This window comes from Taudactylus pleione, unplaced genomic scaffold (assembly GCF_031769625.1).
Source record: "Taudactylus pleione unplaced genomic scaffold, aTauple2 ptg000335l, whole genome shotgun sequence".
Lineage (NCBI taxonomy): Eukaryota > Metazoa > Chordata > Amphibia > Anura > Myobatrachidae > Taudactylus > Taudactylus pleione.
Window position 1 is genome coordinate 1,031,809 of NW_028284736.1, and position 21,058 is coordinate 1,052,866.

The following is a 21,058-nucleotide window of genomic DNA, read 5'->3' on the forward strand; positions in this document are numbered from 1 at the left end:
CGGACCTCAAACGAGACTGGCCGATGGTTTAAAGTAGCCATCATGTAAGAGGCAAAATCAGGTTGATTTTGCCTTTGAAATGACGACTACTTTAAAATATTGGGCAATCTCGCACGGGACTTGCCGATGCTTGTAGTCCGCAGCCTGTTATGTATACCCCAAAACATGCACCTAAATTAGTTGGAGCACATCATGCGTGCTTTAGGTGTTTCAGATACTAAATATGAAAGAAAAGTGAATTTTATTATTTCGTTTTAGAATTTTATTTTAGTTTTAGAATCTGACTTTGATGAAATATAATATATATACTTGCGGTCTTAATTTTGGTAGCTCACCTAACTGCAATACTGTAGCGTCAACTAGGAGGAAGTGACCACTGACGTGTGCTCCCCCATGGCATCGATGCCATTGGTGGAGCCACAGGGAAGCAAGTCAGGTGATTGCCGCAGCCTCTACAGCAATCACCTGACGTGCTTCCCCATGGTTCCACCCACGATGTCTATGCTATGGCGGAGCAAGTGACTCCCGCCCAGCCCTGTCGGAAAATCACACAGCAGCCCTGCCTATATCTTTTGCTCCTCGTACTGCACGTACCTCCTTGGACACAGTAATAAACAGTAAAATGTGACTGTGCTTAAATTGTATTTATAAACTACAACAATATCACTGTAATAATTAAATGCATTTTTATATTCTATGAAACTTTTTTTTTTCATTTTCATTAAATTACCTTCAATTGTTCGGTTATTAGGCAGATTTTTTTTCTACAATTTTAGTAGCTCTTCAGTAGGTTTAATTTTAGCTCACACCCCAAATAACGTTGGAGATCACTGGACTATATAAAAGGAATAAGACTATATAAAAGAAATAAGTGTGTCTTGCCAGTTTTCTTATATAATCTTTGTTCTTTTCCTATATAATCAATGTTCTAGAATTACATTTTCTTATATAAAAATGTTGGACTACAAAGAGCTCATTTTTTATATTCCTCATTTTAAATGCAATGTGCATATGATAATTTTGACTAAATCCTCAAAGTGAAAATTAAATTTTTCACTCAAGTGTAGTATTAATCTCTAGCCAGGACACAGGCTCTGATGAGAGCCCATCCCAGCGAAAAAGTTGGAACCAGAGTAATAGCTTATGCTACCACTTTGCTTCTGGGTTTGGCGTCAGTTCACGTAATGTGCATGTGAAGCAGTCGGCCTGCACATGCATCAGTTAGGGCCGACAGAGAGGATCCCTTTTAGGTAAAATCTGGAATATACTGTAGTAGCCCATAGGCTACTATGGGGTAGTGCCATCTTCATATGGCATTAGTGGCCAGGTCTAAGCTCCGGAATGCGAAGGTAAATCTGCCAGCTTAGCAGCTCCCATAGAAACCTATAGAGGTTACTTTTGCGGTCAGGAATAGGGGAACCACGGCAGATATTGGCCCCTCATTATTACTTCTTGGGGATACTTATTAGCAAAAGCGGGTGTTTGAGGGGGATATCCTGCAAATATTCTTCAATTAGTATGCCCCTTAAAGCATTATATTGTAACAAGAACAATTATACTATTTATTAACTTTTTTTAAAATAATCCTTGATTTCTCATGTAAACATGAATTTGTAAGACTGATTCGGTGACATAAAGCTTTTTTAATTCACAAAAAAAATTGTGACAAGAATGTTCTAACCAAATTTTTCTGTGGCACAAAATAAAATTTTAATAATAAAAAAATATATATATATACTGTATATATACACAATACCATGACACAAAGAATATATGGTAAAAGAAAACATTGATATTGTTCCGGAAAAAAAAAAAAAAATTAGCACCAAACATCTATTTGGACTAAAAATTATTTCAACAATTCAAATTCTGTTTTATAATAGACAATCGATTCTGTAATGACAAATTAATTTTGTAACTCTGGAGCAGTTTTTTTTTTTTTAAATTTAATTTGTAATATATAGTACAGTAAAAAAATATCACTAAATCTTTTTTTTTTTTTGTGTTGCAACCAGAAACGTTGTTCAGATTAATGCTTGCATTTGTAGAGTGACAGACAAATCCTACCTCATTTGCATACAGATATGTGGCAGCTTTTCTGTCAGCTGCTGGGCAGGTACCGGGTTTCTCTGCACCCTAGGCAAAAATTCAGGCTACTCCTCCCCCCACCACCAATACCCACTTCCCAGTGTCCAGTAAGTTCCATCCACCGCCTGCATTAAGTACAGAGACAACCTTCATTTTGTGATAGTCAGACGCAGTGGCGGTCTCCAGATCCTGACACTCTTGACAGTTGCCTAATGCTAGAGCCAACCCTGCTCAATATTCATGATGAACTAGTGGAATCATAGAGGAATCCATTACAAATAGGAATGAAAGAAACCAATAAAGTTTCTAATGTACAAAGCCAACAATTAATGTTTGTTTGTTTTTTGTTTTTTTTACATTTTTAATACAGACCCACAAAAACTTTCCCAGGTTTCAGATTCTTTGTCGCCGCTGGCAGCCATAACAGGAGTGTCGCTATTTGTAATCCTGTTCATTAGTCTTCTGTTTGTGTGGAAAAAATATCAGCTTCATAGAGGTAAGAGGTCGCATGAGTATGTTTACCACATGTAAGATCTACTGCAATTAACTGTCTGTTAGACAGTTAAAGGTCATTCATTTATTAAATGACATCTTAAAGACTGAAGGGTAGCTGAGATATCATTGCTAACCCCAGGGACGGACTGAGGTTCCAGATCAGCCCTGGCATTAGGCGTAAAGGATGTATGGCCTTGCCACATGGGGCGTGGCCTCGCAGCACGCCCCCATCTCTCAGCATCCCAGCCGAGCAGTGCGCCGGGAGGCTGAGCTGCTTGGCCAATTTTTAGTCCAACCGGCCCATCAGGTTGGGGCGTATCTAGGTATTTGAAGGCCACATAGCAAATGTTTGTAAGGGTCCCTATGTACCACTCAATGGTGGAAAATTTATATAACACATGTAACTTTGACAAGTGAGATGGGCCCCCATCAGGTCTGGACCCCATTACAGCTGAACCCCTTGCACATATGGTAGTTACGGCCACGCATCAGGCCATCGGCCCTGGCTAACCCTCATCATGCCAGGAAAGTTGATGTAACATAGGGTCATACCTCCGTCCCTTACATGGCAGACTGGATAGCTGAAAAAATATCACCACCTTTCTGGGCTTAAATTAAACATTCCATAATAACACGCATCTCTTCCCTCTCGAGCGGGGCCACTAACCTGACTTCAATAAAGAAGATGCCTCTTAAAATGATAACACTGCCAGTGAAAAGCAATGCTTTCCCACCCAACAATAGACAAAAAAAATACCAACAGAGAAACATAAGCAAAGCGAAAACACACACATCAACAAGCAACCAAAAGAAGGGAGTGGGTGGGGAAAACCAGTAGAAAAGAGGAAGGTCCCTAGTCTAGTGAATCATTAAATCCCTCACCAACCTATCCTGATAGGCTGCTTTACAAACATATGGAGACAAAAGGCAATATGCTGGTATATGGCAATTTAATAAGCAATGATATTGTATTTAAAACAATTAATATTGCACAATATATCTAAATAACAATAACATTGACATAAATAAAATAAAAATAAGTATATCAAATTAGACAATATCAGGGACCAAATAACACCACTAGTAAATAGTTTCTGAAAACTTGTGAGCACACATACATATTCAGTCCAGGGACACTGGGATTAGTTATCAGCGTGAGTACAAGTATAAATGCAATTGTTGGTATCACTCAATACAAGCAGCAAATGTGCCAAACATAATGGTTACTTATTAGTCAAAAAAAAATAAAATCATGCTGGGAGGGATAGTTCCTGTTGTACTGTACAATGGGCCTGATTCAGACCCGCTCGTAAGCGCATAGCGCTCGCAAGCGGGTCGATGGTGGCCCAGTGCGCACGCGCGAGCCCTGGAGCGAGCACATAAAGCACTCGCTCCGTGGCTCACTACAAAAGGAGCGGCTGTTGATGTTGATCGACAGCTCGCCCCGTTTTGTAGGCGTGGTGGGGGGTGGCTTCACAAACGGAGGCGTTCCCATGCGAACGCCTGCCGTTTGTGGGCGGCCCCACTGACATCACCAGTGATGTCAGTGGGAGACACGAGACCCTACCACAAGGGTCTCGTCGCAAGCCCGATGGTCGCGATGGTCTTGACCATCATCCTGGCCGTTCGCAATAGCTGTGGGTGGTCACCCACAGCTATACGAGCAGCCAGGAGGCTGCTCCAAAAAAAACCAAAAAACACCCTGATTCAGAGCGAGCGCTCTCTTAGAGCGTCCGGCTCTGAATCAGGGCCTATGGTCAGAACACTTACGGGACAACTATTTCACAAATAAATTGTACAAAAAAAAAAACCTGAAGCATTAAACATCAATTCTGGTAGGGAGTAACCTCAGACAAATTGTCACAACATCGACAGCACGCCCCCTTTGGTACGAGACCCGGAGCATCGGTTTGCCCACCGCTATCCGGGTCTCGCGCATGCGCACAGTGCCACCATCGACCCGCTTGCTAGCGCATAGCGCTCGCAAGCGGGTCTGAATCAGGCCCTCTGTACTAAGTGATAAATTGTGAAGTGATAAACTGACATCATATGGCTATCCCACTCATGGGAAAATGTAACAAACCTTCCAAAGTGTGGGGAAGTGGACCAGTGCAGAAGTTGCTCGTAGCAACCATTCAGCTTTGAGCAGCATTTTTCAAGTGCATTCTATTAAATGATAGGAAGAAGCTGATTGGTTGCTATTTTCAACGTCTCCACTCTTTATAAGGTTGGACACATCTCTTCCCCCCCATATACTGTCTGGGCTGTCCCTAAACATTTTCTAACCCTGCTCTTTATGTTTCAGCCATTCAGTGGAAGCTTCATTCTAGAAGGTATTACTTTACGATTTTTTTACATAATGCGATTTTACTTATTCGTTTATAAGTTAACAATACACAATGTCCTATTTTTTTCTCACCCCTGCAGGCCTTCAACAGAATATAGACGGACACCAATATTTTCAGGTAAAGTTACTTCTGCACAAAGATACAGTAAATATGTGTACATTGTACGATGCCTACAAGTCTCGCTCATCTGAGGCAAAGAGTGTGTGTATATAATATATATATATATAAATAAATCAGGGACGTCTTTAGAGAAGAGGGGACCCGTGTGCATCCCCCGCCATGGGCCCCCTCCTCTCACCCCGGCTGCCGGAAGCCGACTGATGCGGCTGGCCGGCCACCGGTTGCAGAATCAGTAGATTCCGGAGTGTGCCCAGAGTCTACTGCGCATGCGCAGATCGCCGGGGAAATGGTGCGACGGCCATTTTTCCAGTGTTTTGAGTAGCGCTGAGAGACCCGACGCAGGACCTCAGAGAGGTAAGTTTTAGATAATATGGGTGCAGGGTGTGTGGTGCGGGCCCCCCTGGACCCGGGGGCCCGTGGGCACTGCACACCCTGCACCCATTATAGATACGCCCTGATATATATACATAGTATAAAATAAAGTCCCTGGCAGGCCTCTGTCTGTGTGTTCGGGCTAATCTCGAGAGCCTCTGGACTGATTTTGATGCAGTTTTCACTATTCTATAGAGCATTTGTGGAGGAAGGTGAAGCAAATCAATGAAAGAACAGGCGTCCGAGTGCTTTCTTGGCTTATGCTGCCTAAATCGTTACAGATATATCACAACAAGTAACGATGGACCTTATTTTATACCATGTAGAGATTGATATGCATTATGTGGTTTCTCCAGAAAAATTTATGTAAGCCCTGTTTACCAATACAAAATTTAAGTTTTTCCCTTTTTTTACCCTTTCCTATGTCATTTATGTGAAAAACAATTCTTAAATTTTAAACGAGTCAAATTCACGGTAAGAGGCTGCTTTGACATGACAATAAATACAGCACAGGGACAAGCACTTAACGTGGCTGGAGTTGACATAAGTGGAGACTGTTTTGCTCATGGACAACTTTAAGTGGCACTTTTGTGTGTCATGTCAAAAGTAAAATTTTTGACTTCAGGAGGAAAAACGACCAATGTTGTCTACAAGGCAATCTTATAAGACATCGGTTAAACAAGACTATGGCCGTAAATTCAAAATTGGTCCTGCGTGAAGCCGGGGTGGGTCGCTAGTATATATACAGTGGTGGCCAAAATTGCGGACACTTTTTGAAATTTTAATGTTTTTCAACTTCGAATGCTTATAAAAACTGTTACACTTCATGCAGTGCAATGATTCATAGATCAAATGAAAGGAAATTGAATGCTGAATTCAACACAATAAACAGAGGTCAAATATTTGCATTACAAGGGAAGTTATGCAGTGAAAACAACACTTAGTGTGAAAATCCCTGTGTACTTTTGATGCTACTGTCCTATCAGTATTTCGTTGGGTATCCTTTATTTTTGAAGACAGCAGCACAGCGACGTGGCATTGAGCCAACCAATGTTTGGAGTTCTTCCTTCTTTATTATGTGGTGCTGTGAGACAATTAAAGCCTCAATTAATTGTCTTTTATTGGATGGACGCCTCAGATGTACCAGTTTTTGCAAATGGAACCACAAATGTTCTATGGGGTTCAGGTCTGGGCGGTTTCCTGGCCATCCCAGCACCTGTATGTCATTCTCCGTGAACCACTGTTTGCATATCCGTGCAGTGTGGCAGGGAGCTGAGTCCTGCTGGGAAAAAATGGGGCATTATCTGGAAAAAGATCCCTGATAGAAGGTAGAAGTTTTGGTTGTAGGATGGTGTCAATGTACTTTCTGCTGTTCAGTGTGCCATCTATGACATAAAGGCGGCCTACAGCATCTGCTGTCATACATGCCCAGATCATAACACTTGTAGGATTCTTTGTTGTCGCTTGAATGCAATCTGGATGTACCTCTTCCCCGATGCGACGTCTCACATATTTTCTCTCATCACTACCAAATATCGATATCTTAGTTTCGTCACTCCATATCACTTGTTTCCACTGACCTTCTGTCAAGCGATATGTTCTTTTGCCCACTGTATTTGTTTCTGCCGCTGCTTTTTATTCAGCAATGGGTTTATTTGGGGAATCCTACCTTTTTAGGCCAACCTCCGTTAGTCTTCTCCGTACCGTTCTTGCACTGACAAAAACACTAATGGCCGCAGATGACATCCATCTGTCCCTGACATAAATTTGTTTTATTCTCCTATCATCAACAGCTGTGCACTTTTTCTGGCCTTTTCCTTCTTTGTTTTGTATAGATTGTGTTTCCTGATAGCGTAAACAAAACTTTCGTACTCCTGATGTTGTCACATTCCCACCAACTTCTCTCGCAATTGCTGCATACGAAAGACCATTTTCACATAACACCACAATCCTGGATCTCATCACCACCACTTTGCCTGGACTACATTGTTGTATTTATTTTTTACACCGTCAATAGCACTAAACAGTACACACAAACATTCAACCGTAATTGCCCTTCAGTAACCAACTTTACTCTGCAAAATGAAACAGCCAAACTGACCTTTCCCAACTTTGAACATGACCTCGCACTTGCTCATAAACGACAGCTGATTGGTCCTCAGAACAACTATTCCAATTGGCTGGTAGTAGCTGTTACTACAATCACCTTCTTGAATCTCACGCATCTGTGCTTCTTTGTCTGACTGAAAGTAGCATAACTTCCATTGTAATGCAAATATTTGACCTCTGTTTATTGTGTTGAATTCAGCATTAAATTTCCTTCCATTTGATATATGAATCAATGCACTGCGTGAAGTGAAACAGTTTTTATAAGCATTTGTCCGCAATTTTGCCCACCAGTTATATATACATACCATAGACAAAAAACCTTACGGTTTCACATGTCCCATTAAGGCTGCTTAGACATAATCTGAAAATTCACAAAAACCTATTGAATTTCTGCCACTCAAACTTCAAAAAGCAATGAAATTATGATCATTAAGGCTGACACCTTAATGGAAGTGTTCCTTGCGTAATACAGATATGGTATGCCATGACACCATGTGGTTAACTGCAGATTCAGCACTCTCACAGAGTGAGATTGCTGTCACTCACAAAATGGTGGAGCTACTAATTCACAGAATTGTGTGCTCATTGGAATATACACATGCAGTCTATGCAACTGAGGGCCTAATTCAGACTCGCTTGCGAGCGTAGGACGCTCGCAAACAGGTCGATGGTGCCCTAATGTGCATGCGCACGACGGAGGGAGCTCCGTCGTGCGCATGCGCGAGACCCGCATAGCGACAGCCAAACTGTCGCTCCGGGTCTCGCACCAAAGGGGGCGTGCTGTCGATGGTGACTGACAGCACGCCCCCTTTGGTGGGCGTGCCGGGGGTGTGGCTGCCAGACGGAGGCATTCCCATGGGAACGCCTACCGTCTGGGTCCGGCCCCACTGACATCACAAGTGATGTCAGTGGGAGTGATTTTGGCTCTGATAGAGCCAAAATCACTCCAGGGCTTGCGGCCACGAGACCCTACCGCAGGGTCTCGTCGCAAGCCCGATGGTCGCGATGGTCTTGACCATCGCGACCATCATCATGGACGCTCGCATAAGCTGTGGGTGGTAACCCACAGCTATGCGCATGTCCAAGAGGCCGCTCCATTTTTAGGTAGGAGGGCCCTGATTCAGAGCGAGCGCTCTGGTCAGAGCGTCCGGCTCTGAATCAGGCCCTGAGGTCTGAGCAGAATATAGAGCTGTGCAGATGAGATAAGAGTATAACAGAATTTTCCCATAGAGAAATCTCGAGGGGGTATGGTGTTTAAGGGGCTACACCGTAAAAGCTATTGGAGGTACAGTGCTGAAATTTGGCGTGGGCTGGTAGAACTGTCGCTTGGTGCTGCTTGCCAAATTTCAGGGCAAAAACATAAAAAATGAGGACTTGGGAGTAATTTAAATTTCCAACTGTCAGTTTTTCTGACACTCAATTAGGACAATTTTTCTGCTGTTCCCTATGGGGGATTTTTGGGATGGCATAACTCAGGGTAGGGGGCAAATGTACACTTTTTTTTATTAGGTAGCTTCTGTTCCAGGGTAGGTGCTTTTGGGGTTTAGGTAATTGAGAAAGTTATAGTTTTTAAACTATTACCTCACAAATCTGCCTTTATAGAGATAGGAAGTTTCAACTTGATGCACAGCCTCAGTAGGAGCCTCCATCAGGTGTACTCACTGTGGCTTCACTTCGATACACCAAGATGGCAGGTCAGTGTGGGTGGTAGTGGCGGTGGGCTCGGGGGAAGGAAGCAGCCATTATCTGCGGCCGGACCTGGGGAATAGCAGGCGTTAGCTGCCGCTGGGACCCATGGGTGTTAGCGGCGGCAGGATCCGGGGGAGGTAGAAGCAGACTGGTGCAGGCTCGGATCTGAACGATCCATGATACCTGTATTTAAATAAACACAGAAGCAGGGACGGGTCAGTGAGACCCATCTGTGCTTCTGTTTAAATAAAAACCGCCCACTACCCACCGCCCAGGGGTGCCGGGGATAGCCCCGGGCTATCAGCCTGGGCCTGGAGTGCCCTGAAGACAGGGATCCCTTTATTGGGGGGGTCCCTAGATCCCCATGGATCCCCGGCCTGGGCTGACTAGAGGTCAGGGTTGATGCTTTGGCTGGGGAGCCCATTGAAAGGGCTCCCCTGCCTGTGGATCAACCCCCCCCGCTAGAAAAAGTCCCGTGCTTGTTCTGGTAAATACAGGGGGACCCTACGCATCTTTTCCCCCTGTATTTCAGAGCCCAGTGCTGGTTGTGTTGAATACGTTATTTGTCCCCCGTATTTTGGCAACCAGGACTGGTTCTGAAAAGCCTGGTGCTGGTTGTGCTTTAGGGGGACCCCTACGTCATTTGTCCCCTGTATTTAGCACAACCAGTACTGGCTTTCCAAAGCCCGATGCTGGTTGTTGATTTTGGGGAGGGGGCCATGCCATTTTTCTGTTTTACACAGGGATTTTTATTTAATTAAACACCGAAGCACAGACAGCTCTCACTGACCCGTCCCTGCTTCTGTGTTTGTTTTTTTAAACACAGATGCAGGTATTACGGATATTCCAGAACTGAGCCTGCATCTGTGTGCTGCTACTTCCCCCGGACCCTAATGCTTGCACCACCGCTGCCCACACTGCCGCCGCTAATGCCCGCTAACCCCTACCCCCTCTCCCCCACATCCCGGCCGCAGCAAACGCCGGCTTCCTTCCCCCCGGACCCGGCCCCCACTACTACCCACAAACGATGGCCATCTTGGTACACCCAAGTGAAGCCACAGTGAATACCCCTCCTGGAGACTCCTACTGCGGCTGCGCAACAAGTTAAAAAGTCCCATCTATTCAATGGCGCATTCTTGAGGTACTAGTTTAAAAACTGTAACTTTCTAATTTACCTGAACCCCAAAAGCACCTACCCTGGCACAATTGCTACCTAATAAAACAAACCCCAAGTCTAAATTCGGCCACTACCCTGAGTTATGCCCCATAGACTACAGCAGAAAAGTGGTTCTAATTGAGAATGTCAGAAAAATGTGACAGTTGGAGCTTTAGATTACTCCCAAGTCCTCATTTTTTATGTTTATGCCCTGAAATTTGGCATGCAGCACTCAGTAACAGTTCTACCTGGCCATGCCAAATTTCAGCTCGGTATCTCCAATAGCTTTTAAGGTGTTGCCCCTTAAACACTATACCCCCCCTCCGGAATTCTCTATGGGATAATTGCAGTTTTTTACACGCAGCCTTAATAGAAGGGCACGACTGTGGTATGTGGGTAAAACCTACAAGGCTGCGTGTGTGAGGAGAAGAAGCACCACCTGTGGTCACTACCTTTGTTTGTATCTGTAGAGAGAATATGTCTATTGTGTGTAAAGTCGTTGAACTGCAGATTTGGGAAGCTTGTAAAGAAAGCAAATTACTTAGTTCTCTATTGGCATTAAGAGGAATATCCCACTTCCCCCTCAGTGGTTGTTATTAATATAATGCTGAATAAAAGTCATATATACAGGGGCGTATTAAGAGAGGAGGGGGCTCATGTTCATTCCCCATCCGGGGCCCCCTCCTCTCTCCCCGGCAGCAGACTGATGCGTCTGACCACCTACCACAGCATCAGTAGACTCTGGGCACTAGAGTGTGCCCAGAGTCTACAGCGCTTGTGCAGATCGCCAGGGAAATGGTGGCGGTGACCATTTTCCGTCATTTTGTGCAAGGCTGAGACCCCCGACGCAGGACCTCGGAGAGGTAAGTATTAGATAATATGGGTGCATATATGACTAACCAAACAACGGGGTCCTGTTGCTGGGGCCTCTGCTAATCCACATGCAAACAGCCATGTTGGCTGCTATTTGCAGAACGAACACACACTGGCTGATCCGGCTTATGGCAGTCTGGCATTTGGGCAAATGGTTGGGCTCTTATGGGATGCCATCTTTCACAGTCAGACTCGTCTATCTTTGTCCACTACCCTTTTAGTTCATATGAACATGAGAAGAGCACATGTAGGGATCTGTGATATACAGTCACAGACGGGCCACAAACTCATTGCCATTGTTTGCTGTAATCAGTCCAAGCCACTGATGATGGCTGTGTGACGTGGAAGCCGGTTGTTCACAGAGGGTCTGCTCCCTAAATTACATGTTAGATTGAAAGTGGGTCTAACCATTGGCTAGATATAAGGACAGGATTATATGGAATCGGTATAAAATTCGATTCCCTGCAGCGGCAGCCCGACACTAGAACAGGTCCTGGCAGTGGCAGCCCGACAGCGCTGGAAATCCTGATCGTCGTAAGGTAAGTAATGACTAACCTAACCCCCCTAACCCTAACCCTCCTTAGGGTGCCTTACCCTAACCTCCCCCCCAAGTGCCTAACCCTAACCACCCCTTTCCCCGCTGACTAAACCTAAGTCTCCCGGGGGGGGGCCTAACCCTAACCCTCCCTCCCCCTAGCCTAACCCTCCCTCCCCCTAGCCTAACCCTAAGTCCTCCCCGGGTGCGCTAAACCTAACCTTCCCCCCCCCCGCGGCTGTCCGCTCGCGGTGCCCGGCATCCCTTCGATCGGGATGCCGGGCGCTGGTCTCCCGACGTCGGTGAAATGAGCGGCGTCTACATCTAGACGCCAGGCATTTCACCCTCGCTGGGATTTGACAGTTCTGGAAGCCGGCTGTCAGTCTAATGTCAGGCGGCTTCCCGATTGCATCCCGATTATATATGTAAAATATGTTGGAGGCTAATACAGTTGATGTAACTTGGACAAACTATGGGCCTGATTCAGAGCCGGACGCTCTGACCAGAGCGCTCGCTCTGAATCAGGGCCCACCTCCATAAATATGGAGTGTCCTCCTGGACGCTCGTATAGCTGTGGGTCACCACCCACAGCATATACGAGCGTGCAGGATTATGGTCGCGATGGTCTTGACCATCGCGACCATCGCCACTGCGAGCAGAAGGCTGCGGTTGAGTTTTTCAATCGCAGGGCCAGGAGTGATTTTGGCTCTATCAGAGCCAAAATCACTCCCACTGACATCACTAGTGATGTCAGTGGGGCCGGCTTCTGACGGTAGGCGTTCCCTTGGGAACGCCTCCGTCTCGCAGGCATGCCCCCGGCACGCCCACCAAAGGGGGCGTGCTGTCAATCAACATCGACAGCACGCCCCCTTTGATCAGACACAACGAGCGAAGGAAAGTCCTTCGGTCGTCGCGTCTCGCGCATGCGCACGACGGAGCTCCCTCCGTCGTGCACATGCGCAGTGCACACCATCGACCCACTTGCAAGTGGACAGCTGCTCGCGAGTGGGTCTGAATCAGGCCCTATGTTGCAATGTAAGGGGGCAAATGAATGTATTTATGTTTTCATGCAGGGAAATACCGGCTGCTTTGGCATGTAGCCCACAAATGCTGGGTATCTAAACTTGTCCGTCCCTGCAGTGCAATTTGATTTTTAAATTTTTTAGTATAGCTTTGCTCCCAACTAAGCATCAGCCCTTTTGGGTCTATTTTCTACATTTGTCGGTCCCCTATAAAAATAAAGTGATGCTATTCTTTAATGAACTGAAGGTAATTGTAAATGGGTGGTGGTGCACTTGTCCTTTGCATTAGTTATCTCCTACCTCTAAAGGACATCCTGTAATCCAGACAAACAGGGTTCAATCCAATCAGGCTGTCTTGTGCAAGCTGTTTTCAGGGCAAACTCGCATTGCGAAGTGCAGTTGCAATCCAACTCCAAACTCGCATTTCTTTTCCAGCGGTTTTTTTGTGCGCATCTCCCTGACGGTGTGAGATGGTAGGAAAAATCTTTATTTTAAGGTAAAAATGTCAGAATACAGTGCAGAACTCCTTGAACACCCTAATGACTAATTAGGCATTTAGAAATTTTCAATTAGCTTATTAGGCTCAATAATTACATTTCATTTTTGGGGGTTTAAAAAAAATGGACTCAAATTACCCTCAAATCAACTTTTTTTTTTTTTTTTTTAAGTTTAGCACCCCAAATTGAATAACAGTATTATTTTCATGGACAATAATTGTTTTTTTTTTTTTTTTTTTTTCAATTTAAGTGGCCTTAAATTACTCGAAAATTACTTTTTTTTTTTTTTGGGTAAATTTATTTATTTTTTTCGTTTTTCTTGTTTAATTAATTTGAGATTAAACAAAAAAGTTTGCTTTTTATCGTTTTTCATTTAAAAAAAAAATAAATAAAAAAAGTGCACAAATCAGCCATTTGACACCGTTCAAAAACTTCAGGTTATTTCCTTATGGCCACTAACAGCCTTCTATACGGTCCCGGAAATTATAATTTTTTTTGGGTCCAGAATGGTCTCCCCAATTTTTCATGCACTTCTCTCTAGTCGCATGCTATAGGGAATTTGCACACCCTCCCCACGAATAGTGCGAGTTGGCATTTCTAATTGGCTTGCGTGATTCTCGGGAGCGAGCATTGGTGTGAAGTGTGTGAGCTTCATGAGACAAACTTGCACTTGCAAACTCGCTCATAATTGGATTGACCCCATAGACCTGAGGAGTGACAAAGATGTCTTCTGAGATTTGCATTCATGAGATTTAACTCTACAACCGAGCACGTCAATTATTTGCAGTTACTGATTTAAAGCATCTACTGCACATTTGAGCACAAGTATCTGCAGCTCTCTTCTCTTATGTATATGCGGCCTGATTCAGCAAGGATGGCAATTGCAAAGCTGCACGCAGGCAGCTTTGCAATTGAGATCCTTGCTATTATGCAAATGCAGCAGGAGGTGTATGACACCCTCTGCTACATTTGTGATCCCAGCACTGCGATGGAGGTCACAGGCTGGGATCACCATCGTGATCATCAGCGGTGGATGGCCGCGATGGTGGATGGCGCCTGGCCTCCGGTCACTGCGTTGAACAATGCAAATCCTGGGCTGGCCACTCCCAGAAAACGGGACAGAATGGGTCAGAAAGAGTCCTGCCCACGCACAGATTCTGCGATCAGCAGTGTACTTGCACTGCTGAATCTGGCCAATGGTAACACACCTTCCACACTCACTACAAAGTACAGTAGGAAGCAGATGAACTTCAGTTTGTATGTTTATAGGTGTACCGCACCCTTTATAGGGTACAGAGGTTGCATTTACCAAAACAATCAATTATCAATATAGTGACAAGGTTATAGCTTCATTAAACATGAGATAGACACAATCGACGACACCTGATGTCTGCAGCTGCCGTAACGCGAGAGGAAGAGGATAGGTCCCAGCCATAGGGGTTAAGTGGGTGTAGACTGGGCTCTGACTTACCTGTGTTTCAATCAGAGCTGGACTGTGCACAGAGACGACTGCATAGACCAATAGGTTCTGGTTGGTTCTTGTAGTCACAAACTAGGTTATATGCACAGTATCTGCTTTTCTAAAGCTGCTGTGCGGCCTGGGGGGACACAGCAATCATACCCCCTTAAGATGAGCACACAGCATTGGTATATACTATATAGGAGACTGTTGCAGATACTAAGGGCCATTTATGAAAATGCAGGACTACGGGACTGCACAGCAAAGGGAAGCTCTTTCAACCGATACATCCATCTTTACCGGCAGCTTTAGAATTTATATGTCAAGTCTGGGCGCCAGTGCTACCTAAGCCTAACATAGACGTATTAATGATTGTGTAATTATCTCTTTCTTCCAGGACATGAAGACGCTATTAATGATTTTGGGATATATGAATTTGTTGCCTTGCCTGATTCTTCTACTCCACACCGCGTATGTACATCGTCTGTCTTACGGTTGTTCCTTTCCATGTTTATAGAAAATTCCCACATTCCATTCATGTTACCAGTCCAGATTAGCAGGCCTGTAATTTGGCAATGTGAGTGCGAGTAGTCTGCTCAGATCACAAAATCCACCTAGATGTGCTTTTGGGTGGCAACAAAATAAAACAGGCTCAGCCCCTGGCCCACAAAGCATCGGCCTATGTGCAACAGCCTATCTGGTATAAAATAAAGGAGCTGAATACAAAAGGAAGAAAAGCCCTTTTTCTGGAGAATACAGGTGTTTTCACAACAAAAGGGTTTATTTTCACTTTGCCTTACATATCAATAGTAGGGATGCGCAGGCTCGGACTTTTGTTCCATGAGAGATGATGTTTGGCCTCCTTCTGAGACCCGATTTTTGGCGGGAAAAATCTGAATTTGGCGGGAAAATACGAACTAATCTGAGCATGCACATCCCTAATTAATAGGGTTACCACGTTAATGGAGCCTATTTGTCATACCAGTACTGCCTTTGTGTTCTAGTACAGTGGTTCTCAAACTCGGCCCTCAGGACCTAACACAGGTGACGTTTTCCAGGTCACCCAGCAGGTGCACAGGTGTATTCAGTACACTGACACAGTTTAAAAGATCCACAGGTGGAGCTAATTATCTCACTTGTGGTTCTGTGAGGGGAGCTCGAAAAAATGCACTGTTTGGGGTCCTGAGGACTGAGTTTGAGAACCTGTGCTCTAGTAGAATGTCAATGGTTTTTCTATGTTCATGTGGAATATCAGGGGTGTCTGTGTGATATAGTAGAATATCAGTGGTGCTTTTGTGTTCTAATACAATTACATTGATGTCTGTGTGTTTTAGTTGAATGTTATATGTTTCTGTGTGTTACAATGGAATGTCATTTCAGCCTCTGGCTGGGACGTACTAAAGGGGAAAATGCTGTAAAACCCTCGAAACCGTAGTTTTAATGCATTTTCCATATGTACTAAGCATCGGAAAGTATCATCCCGGTGGGTAACGCCACTTTCAGGTGTACTTATGAGCTTCTTATCGGGATGCATACCCTGAGAGGGATCGGATCGGATTCCTTCCATTACCCCCCGCGGCTTCTGGACATGCACAGAAGGATGCCAGAGGGACTTCCGGGTGTTAAATCCAGAAGTCCCTCTGTATGGGGTCATCGCAAAGGACAGCTCTTATCGGGAGAGCTGCCTTTCGCAATGTAAATTGCATTTCTAGGTATATACGGCGGTAATCGACCTCTGATACTTAACACTGGACCAATTAATTATTGCTCCGATGCGGAGACAGCTTCTCGGAAAAGCAGTTTTCAGAGTTTGCTGAATATCAGGTGGTCCTATCGGACCCCTGATGATGAATGGCCCGTTAACTTAAATATCCAGAAACTAGCATTTCTGCATGCTTTACGGTCCATTTAAGTAATGGTGAATAGGCCCCTGTGTGTTGTAGTAGAATGTCAGTGGTGTCTGTGTATAAAATAAATGTGTTCTAGAAGTATGTAAAGTCTGTTTGTGTGCTCAAGTAAAATGAGTGTGTGTGTTCTAGTAGAATGTCAGAGGTGTCTGTGTGTTCTAGTAGAATGTCAGAGGTGTCTGTGTGTTCTAGTAGAATGTCAGAGGTGTCTGTGTGTTCTAGTAGAATGTCTGGAGTGTGTGTGTGTTCTAACAGAATGTCAGTGGTGTCTGTGTATGTGTGTTCTAGAAGTTTGTAAAGTCTGTTTGTGTGCTCAAGTAAAATGTTTGGTTTGTCTGTGTGTTCTAGTAGAATGTGTCTTTGTGTTCTAGTAGAATGTCAGAGGTGTCTGTGTGTTCTAGTAGAATGTCTGGAGTATGTGTGTTCTAACAGAATGTCAGGGGTGTCTGTGTGATACAGTAGAATGTCAGAGGTGTCTGTGTGTTCTAGTAGAATGTTAGAGGTGTCTGTGTGTTCCAGTAGAATCTCATGGTTGTTTGTGTGTGCTAGTAGAATGTCAGGAGTGTATGTGTGTTCTAATAGAATCTCAAGAGTGAGTGTGTGTGTTCTAATAGAATATCAGAAGTGTCTGTGTGTTCTAGTAGAATGTCTGGAGTGTGTGTGTTCTAACAGAATGTCAGGGGTGTCTGTGTGATCCAGTAGAATGTCAGAGGTGTCTGTGTGTTCTAGTAGAGTGTCAGAGGTGTCTGTGTGTTCTAGTAGAATGTCTGGAGTGTGTGTGTTCTAACAGAATGTCAGTGGTGTCTGTGTATAAGTGTGTTCTAGAAGTATGTAAAGTCTGTTTGTGTGCTCAAGTAAAATGTTTGGTTTGTCTGTGTGTTCTAGTAGAATGTGTCTGTGTGTTCTAGTAGAATGTCTGGAGCATGTGTGTTCTAACAGAATGTCAGGAGTGTCTGTGTGATCCAGTAGAATGTCAGAGGTGTCTGTGTATTCTAGTAGAATGTCAGACGTGTATGTGTGTTCAAGAGCTGTCTGTGTGTTCTAATAGAATGTTAGAGGTGTCTGTGTGTTCCAGTAGAATCTCATGGTTATTTGTGTGTGTGCTAATAGCATCTCAAGAGTGAGTGTGTGTGTTCTAACAGAATGTCTGAGGTGTCTGTGTGATCCAGTAGAATGTTAGATGTGTCTGTCTGTTCTAGTAGAATGTCAGAGGTGTCTGTGTGTTCTAGTAGAATGTCTGGAGTGTGTGTGTTCTAACAGAATGTCAGGGGTTTCTGTGTGATCCAGTAGAATGTCAGAGGTGTCTGTGTATTCTAGTAGAATGTCAGTGGTGTATGTGTGTTCAAGAGCTGTCTGTGTGTTCTAGTAGAATGTTAGAGGTGTCTGTGTGTTCCAGTATAATCTCATGGTTGTTTGCGTGCGTGCTAATAGAATCTCAAGAGTGAGTGTGTGTGTTCTAACGGAATGTCAGGGGTGTCTGTGTGATCCAGTAGAATGTCAGATGTGTCTGTCTGTTCTAGTAGAATGTCAGAGGTGTCTGTGTGTTCTAGTAGAATGTCTGGAGTGTGTGTGTTCTAACAGAATGTCAGGAGTGTCTGTGTGATCCAGTAGAATGTCAGAGGTGTCTGTGTATTCTAGTAGAATGTCAGTGGTGTATGTGTGTTCTAGAGCTGTCTGTGTGTTCTAGTAGAATGTTAGAGGTGTCTGTGTGTTCCAGTAGAATCTCATGGTTGTTTGTGTGTGTGCTAATAGAATCTCAAGAGTGAGTGTGTGAGTTCTAACGGAATGTCAGGGGTGTCTGTGTGATCCAGTAGAATGTCAGATGTGTCTGTCTGTTCTAGTAGAATGTCAGAGGTGTCTGTGTGTTCTAGTAGAATGTCTGGAGTGTGTGTGTTCTAACAGAATGTCAGGGGTTTCTGTGTGATCCAGTAGAATGTCAGAGGTGTCTGTGTGTTCTAGTAGAATGTCAGGAGTGTCTCTGTGTTCTAATAGAATATCAGGGGTGTCTGTGTGTTCTAATAGAATATCAGGGGTGTCTGTGTGTTCCAGTAGAATGTCATGGTTGTGTGTGTATGTATGTGTGTGTTTGTGTGTTCTAGTTGAATGTCAGGAGTGTGTGTGTGTTCTAATAGAATATCAGGGGTGTCTGTGTGTTCTAGTCGAATGTCTTTGGATGTCTGTGTGAAACGGGGCATTACATGCGGTCATGCCCTCAAAACGGCATACTCCAGGGGTGATGGCGTAGCGGCATCCAGTGCACATTCCCTTTTCGGAGCACGTGTACAGCTCAGATCTGGAATTCAGCAATGTTTGGAGGTATGGTCCCTGTACGAAGTCCATCAGACATGGCATTAGCAAAAAGATGCAGTCGCGCTGCGGCAAAAGACACAGTCGCAATAGCGCACATATCTAAATCAGGCCCTTAAGGTGTTAGTGGCTAAAAAGAGCATTAATGCTAAAAACAATACTTATTTTACAGCTTTTTAGGGGAAAAATATACTTAGGTTTGAAGGAATCACTTCTATGGGCTCTGGTATAATTCTGCCCCGTCCCAATGTGGCTTCATTCAGTCACCACCAGACCTGGATCTGCAAGGGCCATACAGGATAGCTGGGTTGTTAATGAAAACTTATTTTGGAATTTTAACAACTCATTGTTTGCTTATATAATACAAAGCAAACATGACATGGGATTAAATATAGCTGAAATATTCTGTTCAGTTATTGTACATCTAATGTGCTGGGTGTTGGGACCACGGAGAGGTATGGCATTGGGGGAATAGGACAACAAAGGAAGAAAATGGGTAAATACAATAGTGCAAATCCAGCTCTGGTCACCACACTCCTTAGCCCCTGCCGATGACTGAGGCCTGTGTGTCATCACCGTACAATTATACTATACTGTATACTGCAGAGGGAGTAGGAGGGGAGCAGTGACAGCTGGCATTGAGATGCCATAGTATAGAGTAAAGTAGGACGCATAGGGACCCTGTATGTGATACTAGGAAAAGCTAAGCATGCAGATGACGGTATAAATTAAGATTACATAATATGGGTAACTGGCTTTTATTTTTACTCTTCTTGCAGTAATGGACTTGAAAAACATTACACCGCCATATGGTTCTCTTTGCACCTATGATGCATCACCCGATGGGATATATATAGACAGAGAGAGCTGCTTCTAAATAAAATAGGTGTTTTTGCATTTCACTTAGTGATAAAGAATTAAAAAGATTATGGGCGGAATGTACTAAAGGCGGGTATCCACTTATAGATATACAAACGAGAGCACGATTACAACATTGCTGTCGTGCTCTCGTTTGTATATATAGTGACGTGCCTAGACTGAACGTTCGCTCGTTCAGTCCAGACACATCCCTCATCCCCGCACATGCTGAAACTACCGAGATCGTCAGGTCGACCAGCATGTACGGGCGATGTCGGAAAGGGACCAGCGGGCACGCGCATCGCTGGCCGCTTCTGACCAAAACATGCCCGATGCATGCGCGATTTGCAAGTGATTGCACTACGTCGTTATCGTGCAATCGCTTGGCTGAATCGCTAAGTGGATACCCCCCTTAACACTGAAATTTTGTCAAACCTCCAAAAACTGCTTTCATTTATCTAGCACCTCCTGGAAGATAATAGCTAGAATCTGGTTGCTATGGGCAACATCTCCACTTCTATAAACCCGCACTTTAGTAAAATTATCCCACATCCTCTTGCCCAAAGTGCACTTTATATTTAGGACAAGGTTATAGTTGCCGTTTGCATGCAAAAGATAACCCACCTCGGTGAAATAGGGTGATGAAAAGAAGTGTGGTGATTTATAAACTTTCAGCACAGTTACAGAATGATGGCCTGATTCAGAGTTGTACACTAATCACATAGCTGCTGCACCCTTGTACGCAGCGGCTGTGCGATATGCTAATGCCACAGCCGCAGGAGGCGTTTTGTGTCAGTTGACGCCTCCTGGCTTTCTGCCAGAGTCTACTGCGCAGTGTCAGGTGTCAGGTTTCCGGGAACATGGCGGCCACGCTATGTTCCTGGAGACATCTCTACTGTGCAAATCACCGGAAAAATGGCCGCTGCGCCACATTCCCAGTCACCCAGGGGCCCGTGTGCACTGCCCACCCTGCACTCATTATAGATACGCCAACGGTGCAGAGCTCAGCAATAGTGCTCAGAGAAATTCAGTTCCTTTTTTTTTTTGCACTGGATTTTTCACTTTACCTTCACTTTACCGTTGCATGGCATTAACGGGGGGAAATTTGACAGTGATGTCGGAGGTCACAGAGGGCTGAGGGAGAAGGAGGTGATTTGTTCTGCACATGTGTGAAATGGATCACTTGTAAAATCACCAGGAGACCACCTTCTCAGCAAAGCCAA

At 44.5% G+C, this 21,058-nt stretch overlaps 1 protein-coding gene across 2 annotated transcripts in view; it reads left to right on the forward strand.

The window, feature by feature from the left end:
• The window catches only part of HEPACAM2 (HEPACAM family member 2), a 120,403-nt gene that overhangs the window by 71,649 nt on the left and 27,696 nt on the right, over nucleotides 1-21,058 (forward strand). For both annotated transcript variants that reach the window (XM_088443865.1, XM_088443866.1), the window contains exons 5-8: nucleotides 2,459-2,584; nucleotides 4,889-4,916; nucleotides 5,011-5,048; nucleotides 15,161-15,234. In XM_088443865.1, the coding sequence (XP_088299991.1) occupies nucleotides 2,459-2,584; nucleotides 4,889-4,916; nucleotides 5,011-5,048; nucleotides 15,161-15,234 (266 nt within the window). The remainder of the gene's footprint in view (nucleotides 1-2,458; nucleotides 2,585-4,888; nucleotides 4,917-5,010; nucleotides 5,049-15,160; nucleotides 15,235-21,058) is intronic.